The 10521-nt window shown below is 27.8% G+C and overlaps 1 protein-coding gene across 6 annotated transcripts; it reads left to right on the forward strand.

Moving 5' to 3' along the window:
* Positions 1-2463: 2463 nt before the first annotated feature.
* On the forward strand, positions 2464-8658 carry LOC136084488 (uncharacterized). 6 transcript variants are annotated; one of them, XR_010640584.1, is made up of 6 exons: positions 2464-3115; positions 3501-3817; positions 6616-6850; positions 7526-7620; positions 8043-8214; positions 8291-8658. XR_010640584.1 is itself a non-coding variant. In XM_065804489.1 (2 exons), the coding sequence occupies exons 1-2, from the start codon at positions 2670-2672 to the stop codon at positions 3631-3633; spliced, it is 579 nt and encodes a 192-aa protein (XP_065660561.1). In that variant the 5' UTR covers positions 2464-2669; the 3' UTR covers positions 3634-3922. The 6 variants fall into 6 exon arrangements, 1 of the variants encoding a protein (XP_065660561.1); XR_010640582.1 differs by having other exon boundaries at positions 6616-7620; XR_010640581.1 differs by lacking the exon at positions 8043-8214.
* The last annotated feature ends 1863 nt before the right edge of the window (positions 8659-10521 follow it).

Genomic DNA, 10521 nt, shown 5'->3' on the forward strand with positions numbered 1-10521 from the left:
TCACCACTTCATTTGCCTCCCCCTGTCTTATATAAACTAGAGGCAATACGAGCTCCTTTTGTCTTGCTGTCTGACTTTTGATCTGATAATTTCTCTTTGCATTGCTGCACTGTTCTATCAGAACCGATGGCAGAAACATGATCAGCAATTTTAGACCATATGCCATCTTTTGTTAGTTTTGAAATCCCTGGGGAAAAAAATCAAATATATACATTTACAAAACATGCATTACCTATTAAATGAAGAATCATTTAATACTCATATTAACATATTCAACCAGTAAATTAACTTAAATTTTGATACAATGTAACTTTTTTTTTTAATTGGTTATTTAAACCACCTGTAATAACATTCAATTAAATCATGCTTAGATTTTCTGAATTAAAAAAATGAAAACAATGCCGAAATAATAACAAAATTAAGCAAAATTTATTGCAGAATGTCTAATAAAAGAAGTTAGTTAGTCCAACATTGAAAGCAAGTGTTACTGTTAATTATAATTCAAAAATTATAAAAATGTAGTTAAAAATAAGTTAAATGCAGAAATTATGTATTTAAGTTTAAATTTATTAAGTTTGAAATTGAGTAATAGCACTAAAAATAATATTTTGAGAAAATATTCCATCTAAAGTTTCTTTATTCTTGTTGTACCAAACAAGCAGCTGTTCATGAGTCCAATTTTCAGATCGTTTTTTTAAACCTTTTGACAATTCTGACACTAAAAAAATTTCATAATTTTTGAAAATATCAAGATAAAGTGTATTTTAAATAATAGAAGAATAAAAGAAGATATTTAAATTTTATTCTGAAGATTGCCTAACTTGCAAGTTTAACTCAAATTATAAATGTGAAAGTAGAAAAACAACTAAAAAAAGTACTCTTCAATTTTTATTTCGAACCAAATAATAATTTTAATACAATAATATTAAAAGATCAAATATTAAAAAAATAATTAATTATTCCTGTGGAAATCTAATAAAATTTCAAGCTTTTGGTTTAGTGGTACTCATAAGCTTGCGCACAGAATAAGAATCAAAACTATTTGATGCTTTTTTAAATGATATTTTAATATCTTTAATGTTTTTGCAAAGCTAATAATAGCCCAGTAATTTTCAATAACTCTCAATTCTTCTGGGCAGTTTGAAGGATTTTCTGGTTTAGGCACAAATTTCACATTATTTTTTTCATATCATTCCATAGCTAGTGTACAATAATGAACTGAAGCTAAATCAGGCCAGAACACAGGTCTGTTTTTGTGTGATTTAATGAGAGGTAAAAGGCGTTTTTGTAAACATTCTTTAACATATATTTGACCAGAAAGTGTGGACTGAGAAATATAAGGTGCTGATTTTTTGCCACAACTGCAAATAGCTTGCCAAATCAAAGCTTTTTTTAGCAAACTTGTCCTGTTTTGTGTATTTAAATTTTTTATCTGATTTTCCTCTATATTTGGCAATATAATATACAGCACCAGGAAGTTGTTGATGATTGTACTTGATATAAGTTTCATCGTCTTCAATAATACAGAAATTTTAGAAATAAAATTGTCATACAACTTTCTGCCGCGGGTTCTTGCACTTTTTTCTTTAGTTTCAGAACGGTTGGGTACTTTTTGTGCTTTAAAAGAATGAAAACCATGTTTGTTTCTAACTTTTGCTACAAAACTAGGAGAAAATCCATATATTTTTGCGCGTTCCCTTAGTAAAAGGCTTGGGTTATTCTTAAAACTGTTAACCAGTTTTCTAACTAGTTTTATATCTTTAAAATCTTCCTTTCTTCCACCACCAGATTTGCGTTTGATTAATTTTGTTTGAGAAAAACGTTGAATAACACGACTAACGGTGTATGGATGTATTTGCAACGATTTTGCTATCGAATTGTAGCTACTATTAGGATTTTGTAAATATTTGTGCATAATTTTTTCTCTTACGTCTTTTTCTTTTGTCATTTTTAAAACTAATTTCAAGTTAAATCCAAAAACGGGAAAGCGGAATAGTATCGAAAAATAACTGATCGAAAAAATGATTAATATCGAAAAATAACTGACCGAAACCCATTTTAATGATTAAGATCGAAAATGTGATTTTCAGATTAATATCGAAAAGTTTTTATATCGAAATTGACAAATGCGAAATTGACAATATCGAAAACAATAAAAACGGAATAAGATCGAAAACTCATTTTAATGATTAATATCGAAAATGTGATTTTCTGATCACACTTTTTTTTCTTTTTTTTTTTTTGTATGAAAAACTGTTACTAGGAAAAAATCTTAAGAAACTTTTAATACTAAGTCACTTTTCAATAAGAAACTTATTTAAGAGTTCGATGAATATTTCCTAACTTTTCACCTAAATATTACTTTAAGTAAAGCATTAACTTTACACGAAGTTAGTTACCTACAACGGAGAACAGCAGTTTAAATAAACAGTTTAAATAAATTTGCACGCCAATAAACAGTTTCATTTGCACGTGCAATGAAATTCAATTCAATTTTAAAGTTGAAATTTAAAAAAATTTTAAGAAACTCAATATTCCAAAATGTCGTTAGAGAACTTTTTAAAAAATTATAGTGAAACTGAAGGAGAAAGAAAAAACTCAAAAGTTTTTTGGTCTGGTGATTTTGGATACACTAAAGATAAATTTTATAAAGATAAACTGCATCTAAAATGCCGTTTTTTTACAAGAATGAACTGCATATTCATAAAGATAAACTTCAGGTTACAACTGTTCACAGTTGCAGCTCAAGAGAAACAGATTTTGAAGTGTTGCTTGCTAAAAGTACCATGAAAAAAAAAGCAGAAGCAACATCTGAAGACCTGCGCTCAATTTTTCAAAACACTGGGAGTGAGTTTCCTGCAGTTGTTTCTGAATCTGTTAGTTTTCCTCAAATTATCCCAAGTCTTCAGAAAAGGAGAAGGCTAAATGAGCCCTCGAACCCAAAATCACCAAAAGAAGCTGCTGAAGTTCTGAATGACAAAGAATGTCATCGCTACGGAGACATTTTCTTAGGATCATTTGCAGAACAGGACAACGTCGCATTGCTGTTTGGGTATATGTTAGTCATTAACAAGGCGAAATCGGCCAAAGTGTGTTTTATTGATGGAACATTCAGGTATATGTGGAAGCATTTTACTTTTTCAAAAAAAAAATTATCTAGGGGGCTGTCCATTAATTACGTCAACAAACTTTTGGCAATTTTTACCTTCTCCCTCCTCTTTATAAACAATTTGTCAAATTTCCAGAGACATCCACCACCCAGACCCCTCTTTTTTTGAGTAATGAAATTAAATAAAGTAAAGTAAAATAGTTGACGTCAACTTTATTTGACCTCCTACACTCACCTTTGTCAACAATTGTCAAAAAAGTTCAGAACCCCCTCTATTTGTTGATGTAATTAATTGACAGCCCCAAGACGAAAAAATTGATATACTAAAAACGTTAGGTAGAACACTTTTATTTACAGTTGTAATATATAGTTACATTTATTGTACTTCCAGCATGACACCACGCATGGAGGAAAGCAAGTGGTATCAGCTCTTGATATTTTCTGTTGAGTATTCAGCAGTGCTTGAAGATCCAATTCCAGATGAGGATCAGATAAATTTTGATCCTGATAACCCTCACCTTTGATGCACATCTGTTCCAGCTGTATGTGCTTTAATGACATAAATCCGAGGCTCTATATAAGCTTGTTTTTTTCCAAAATAAAAGAAGTTTTAGATTTCTCTTCAGCCACCATTATGTCAGATTTTGAATGAGGACTACAGAATGCTCTAAGAACAACTTGGAGTGAAAGCTTGGTGAATGGTTGCAGGTATAAGTTATTAATTTGTTATTTTTTTTTATTTGTTTATTTCGCCGTTTAATAACTTTTACAATTTACAAGGTTTATAATCAAAAAAAAAAACTGGCGGGGCAAGTAGAAGACATTATTTTGTCTTATCACCGAGCCCCAATCGTACGTATTTACAATAGCTGGATAATATATTTATACTTTACAAACTATTTATTAAAAATTATAAATGTAAAAATAAATAACAGTTAGTTTAAGAAATACTTCAAGAACAATACTCATGTTAAGAGTAATAATCAAGTAAACAAGAAAAACTGAAAGAAAAGTAAAAAAGAAAAACAAAAAATAAATTAATTAATTAAAGAGCACGTATTTTCAAGAGCCACACTATATACGTATATTATACAAAGTATTTGATGAAGAATATGAAAATAAAATTTTTAACAATTTGTAATAAAGTAATATTTAAATAAAGAACAAAAAATTCAAAGTAAAAGAGTACCTAATTTAAAAAAAAACCGTTTTATGTATGTATATTTCTAACCAATTTAATTAAAAGTAAAATAAATAACAACTCATTAATAGTTAAGTAAAATGTTGAAAAACTAAGATTTTACCAATAACTTTTAAGATTAGAGGAAACACTTATGGTGTTTCCTCTAATCTTAAAAGTTATTGGTGAAATCTTAGTTTTTCAACATTTTACTTAACTATTAACTCAAATAATGAAAAAACTAACAAACAAAAATTGATAAATTGATAAATTCTGATACATATTTTATATAATTGATTTTTAGTTTAAAAGAGGCATTTAAAATCGGATATATTAAAATCCATGTGTAATAACACCTGTTTCGATTCTTTTTTAAACTGATGTATACTAACTTTTTCCGTATTTGCAATATTAGGAAACTTTTTCCACAAATAGGGTCCACGATATTGAATTGAATATGTAATTTGTTTTGAATTATATTTAGGGACAATGTAGTTATTATTTGAAAATTTTGTCGGATATTTATGCTCTACTTTTTCAAAATAGGACTGAAATATTTTAGGAGATAGTCCCATTTTTGTTTTATACATAAACATTAAAACTTGATGTAAGTTTATTTTATAAACATTTAATGCGCCCAGTATACGCAGAAGAGGCTCGCATGGTACAATTTTATCAGCTCCAAATAATATTCTGCAGCCATGTTTTTGTTTACTGTACATTTTTTTAATTTTGTATGATTTGTACTTGCCCATGCAATATTACAATAAATCAAATGACAATGAATGAAAGAAAAATATAAACTTTTTAAAGATTTATTATTTAGAAATGGTTTAGCCCTATATATCATGGCAATATTTTTGATAACTTTTTCTCAATGCTTTTTATATGATCACTCCAACGTAAATGTTCATCTAATATTACGCCCAAAAAGTTAACTGAAGTTTCTCTTTTAATGTTAGCTTTATTGATTATTAGATTTGGGAGTTTAATTGGAATATTTTCTAATTTATTTACTTTATGAAATAAAATAAATTTGGTTTTCTCCACATTTAGAGACAGTTTATTACTTATAAACCATTCATTAACCTTACCCAACTCTTCGTTAGCTGTTTCAAAAAGTGTTTTAATATCTCTGTGAGAATAAAAAAGATTGGAGTCATCTGCAAAAAAAATACAGTTTAAGAAGTGTGTTGCTAGATTTAAATCATTTATACCCAGACGGCACAACTCGTTTAAAAGTTACGCGTGGTTTCTGTTGCGTGTTTAAAACTCCCGAAAACACTAAGAATAACACGTGTCAAGAATAGGGTTTTGATTCCGTGAAATTAACTACTATATTTTACCAAAAAACTAGTTTGGATATTAAGTTTTTAGTGATGGGTTTTCAGTTACAAAAATGGAGTATTAAATTATCAAAAGTTTTCGCAACGAATATAAAACCATTACTAAAAGCACGCGATTTTTCAAATTTAATGCATTTTTATTATTCGGAAGGTTTTAGAGTGTGTAACAAGAACTTTCAGGAAAACATTTGCCGAGAAAATTTATATGTTAAATAAATTCAGTTTTTATTAAGTATTAGCATGTATATATATATATATATATATATATATATATATATATATATATATATATATATATATATATATATATATATATATATATATATATATACACACACACACACACACACACAGAAATAAATATAAAAGGGTATATATATATATGTGTATATATATATATATATATAGACAGATATATACACATGTGTATCTATATACATACACACTTGTGTATCTATATAATTTATACAATGTATATTTTACATATGTATGTATAATACATATATAAAATATGTATGTGTTTATTTATGTATTCATATGTATATATGTATGTATGTATAAGTCTATATAAAATGTATGTATGTATAAATATATATATATATATATATATATATATATATATATATATATATACACATATATACATACATACATAGATACACTTATAAATAAATATATATGTTATGTATACGTAATATGTACTCATATACACACATGTGTGTGTATTTCGGCGTATGTATATTTGTGTGTATTTGTATCTGTATATGTGTGTGTATTTCTGTGATGAATATATATATATATATATATATATATATATATATATATATATATATATATATATATATATATATATATATATATGTTACACTTTTTGTGTTAATAGTATTATTGTATTTACTATTAGTATTGTTATTATTTATATATGTTTAAAAAATACTAGTGTTGTTCCTATATAAAGGTGTGTGTACTAAATGCTATAGGATATCCTATTAATGATAATTATTTAACAAAAATGAAAAGAACAAGTTCAGCATAGTGGAAAGAATATATGAAAAAATATCGATCAGTTTTAGCTGGAAATTTATTTCCTGTATGTTTAAATTTGTCTTCAAGCTACGAGGCTGCACCAATATACTACCAATGCTTCGTCAAATAAACTTTCTCTCCCAATATTGACAGCAAAATCTAGTAATACTTTGTTGCAAAATACTGTCCGTAAGTAACTTTACTTATCTGTAAATCAATTGTTTATATTTGAAAATTATTATGTAAATGTTAAATTAATTTTTAATTGTTTGAGAAGATACAAAAATGAGTCAGCAGTATTAAAAATATGGCATGAGCCGAAGCCAGCAAGAAAATTTCTTGCATAGTCTATCTGATTGCAGAAATGATACTTTTTTTGCTGATAAAAGTAAGGGTCTATTATCAAGCAGACTATGGCTAGTGATATGCATTAGCACATATTGAACTTTTTTTGTTTTGTTTGTGTGTGTATATATATATATATATATATATATATATATATATATATATATATATATATATATATATATATATATATATATATATATATATATATATATAACATTTTTAAACCAGAGTATGTGGGTTTTAATAAGCAACAAAACATAAATTGAAAAGATTCTACTATAAGTCTTCTACTTACTTATAGTTTACTAAAATAATCTTACTAATTCTACTAAAAGTCAACTACTAAGTTTTTCACATGTTCAACGAAAAAGACAATGAGAAAAAATATTAATCGTGGTACAACTGTTAATGAAAATACTTGTATTAAAACTCTAGTTATTTATCTTTAACTTCAAAAAATTTTAAATGACACTAATATTTCTGGTAAATTTTGATTTTGCAAATTTTGTCTTTTAGGAGTTTTACTGTTATCACTTAATCTAGATGAAGAAAATATATTTATAGAAGACTTCAGAAACTTAATGAAGATAATAATATTAATGTTGATTAAGGTAGGTGACTATTAATGAACAGGGGGCATGTGTGCATTTGGTTTTTTTAAATATTATGTATAACTTATATTTATATTTATTACCTATATTTGAGTGTATATTAGTCTAATTTATCTTAAAACAGGATATTTGCACTTTAACAAGCAACAAAACCTAAATGAGATGGTTTCGAATCAACCTTTAAAGATTTCTATATTTATAAGCAAAAATCAATTATTAAATTAATTAAATCAGGATTTACATCCTGGTACAAATGCTAATGAAAATACTTGTGAATACTCGGGCTTCTGGGTCTTTCCAAAGAAATAACTTATTTGCATTTAATTTAAAAGTTAATTATATTTAAAAAGTACAATAGTATATTTGATGAATTATGTTTCTTAATGGGTTTCATAAATTCTTAAAGGGCGTCTCTTATTTAGGTTGAAGTAGATGGCTCTAAAAAACAATTTGAAAAGAAGAATGAAGGGTCGATTCCATTTAAATGTACAGACACAAACAAGCGTGATTAATAAGGAAAAAATCAATTTTACTCTTCCATCAAATCATTACTCTTGTTTTTTCAAACAGCATTTTTATAGTGCATTTATTTAGGTACAATACAAAACAATAGACTAAGATAATCATTTATTTTGTTATTTATTATAAAACTTGTTTTTTTTTTAAACAGATGAAGGCGAATCATCAAAAACCATTACCAATACAGATCGACCAAAAAATCAGACAAACGAAACTTCTCCCATGGATGATGCCATGTTTTAGCGTAAAATGATTGTGTCACACCATTACATAAAAAGAAATTTGGGCTACTGCAATAGTTTTTAGATAAAGATTTGAATGAAATTAAATTTGAACAGGTTACCTCAATTGAGGAATTAGTAAAGTTCGAGACCCGATTTTTAAGAAAAATTAAAAAGAACATTTGATGCTACTGAAATTGTTTGTAAAAATGCGAAAGCGTATTGTTATACGATTTTAGATTTTATAATGACGGAAGAGGCGATCAATCGAAATTAAATATTATGTATGGTAACCATGTGCCAAACGTCTTTTAATAGCTTATTTTTAATGATTTGGTTTTTTATTTCTTTGTTTATTTTTTCTTTGTAGTATTATTGTAAAATAATTTACCTTAAAAAACAAAAATAAAACAACAAAATTGTCGTAAATATAATGTAGTATATATAAAAAAAGGTTTAAACGGTTTAAAGCTATAAACGTGTCTAACAAAACCTACGTAGTTTTGTTTTATTATTAAACCGTGCTGAACAGCTGCTAGTTCAGGCATAAATTTGGAAAACTTATCCCTGAACTAACTTATGGCATTAAATAAAGTTTTCGTTTGGAAACTTTATTAAATGCCATAAGTCCGTTTTAGACGATAGAAAACACGAATTTAAAACCTTATAAAACACGAGTTTAAAACCTCAAAAACACGTATTTAAAACATAAAAAACTCGTGTTTGAAACCATAGAAAACACGTGTAAAACTCCAGTTAAACTTCCCGTGAAATCCACGTGTTTTTGGTTTACGCCTGGATCGTAACAAACACGTGTTTAAACGGGTTTTAATTCCGAGATTAAAACCAGATGTGCCGTCTGGGATATATACTAAGAATAATAAGGGTCCTAAAATAGAGCCCTGGGGGACACCACAAGTTACAGCATATGGAATTGTTTGTTTTTGCTTTGTTATTACTTTGTCCCAGTTTCCAACATATCAAAGTTTCTCATAGTTTGTTATCAATTAATGATCTCCTTTAAATCCTTATCTTTAGGTTTCATTTTGAAAATGCAATCATTAAGCAATTAGCAATTCTTGGTCTTCAGAGGGAATACCGCCACCAAATTCAAGTAAAGAAGTGGGCACAAAAAGTTATGACATCTTGTCTCCTTCCTGTAAACAAGATCTTGGTTGCTTGGGAATCTCGGGTTATTGAGATTGCAACATTCAGTGGCGAAATCAAAAGCAAACTACTTGCTTTTAAAAGGTATTTTGAGAGGTATTGGCTCAATATAGTGACCCCACAAGGGTTTAGTGTTTATGGCTTGAATCACAAAACCAATAACAATGCAGAAGGTCTCAATAGACGTCTGAAAACAAACATGGGTAATCAATATAGAGTATTTTGGCAGTATATGGAATTACTTAATCAGCATGTAATAGTGCATACAATTCAAGATCTTCAACAGCTTGCTTGCAATCAGCCAGTCCGCCGTGACCAACGCGACTGTAGTGCAATTGAAAAAATGCGTTGTTTTGAGAAAAACCTTCGAGACGGTGTTTGGACAACTGAGAGATTCCTATCAACAGTATCATATCTTTTTCAAAACTTCAAAGCTATGTAAGATAATTTTCCAAGTTTTTCTATAACGCTTCTTATTTATCAACCTTCTTTAACCTTTTTACCAAACTAATTAACTTAACTTTATTTGATAATCTGTCTTTTTCAATGAAATATGAAAAATTGTATTTGAAGTATTTAAACAATTTTAGTGCTTTGAATGAAAACTTAATGGACGAGCTTGGTGAGAGTTTTCCTTTGCCAACTTCCACTTCGACAGAGTCACCAAAGTGCATTGTTTGCACCGTCAATGAACGAAATGTATTGGTAATGCCTTGCAGACATTTTTTGTTTTGTCAGCCATGCTGACAACAAGTCCAGGAAAGCAACACACCTCATTGTCCCACTTGCCGAGGACCAATATCATCCATAATTGAACCTTTTCAATGATTCAGCAAAAGTTTCCCCTTTAACTTTATTTTGAACACTAGAATGACACACAATTGTTCAAATTTATTAGAATAAATTTATTATATAAAAACGGTATTAAATTATTTTCAATTACTCTTACTCCGCTAGGATAAAAAACAATCAATAACGCAATTTCTAACGAAAT

The sequence above is a fragment of the Hydra vulgaris genome, chromosome 09 (genome assembly GCF_038396675.1).
Source record: "Hydra vulgaris chromosome 09, alternate assembly HydraT2T_AEP".
Taxonomy (NCBI): domain Eukaryota; kingdom Metazoa; phylum Cnidaria; class Hydrozoa; order Anthoathecata; family Hydridae; genus Hydra; species Hydra vulgaris.

Excerpts from the sequence above, each read along its gene's own strand:
- LOC136084488 (XM_065804489.1), top strand. The coding sequence starts at position 2,670 with ATGCCGTTTTTTTACAAGAATGAACTGCATATTCATAAAGATAAACTT. Across the intron at positions 3,116-3,500 it reads TTTATTGATGGAACATTCAG|CATGACACCACGCATGGAGG; the intron begins GTATATGTGGAA and ends TTGTACTTCCAG.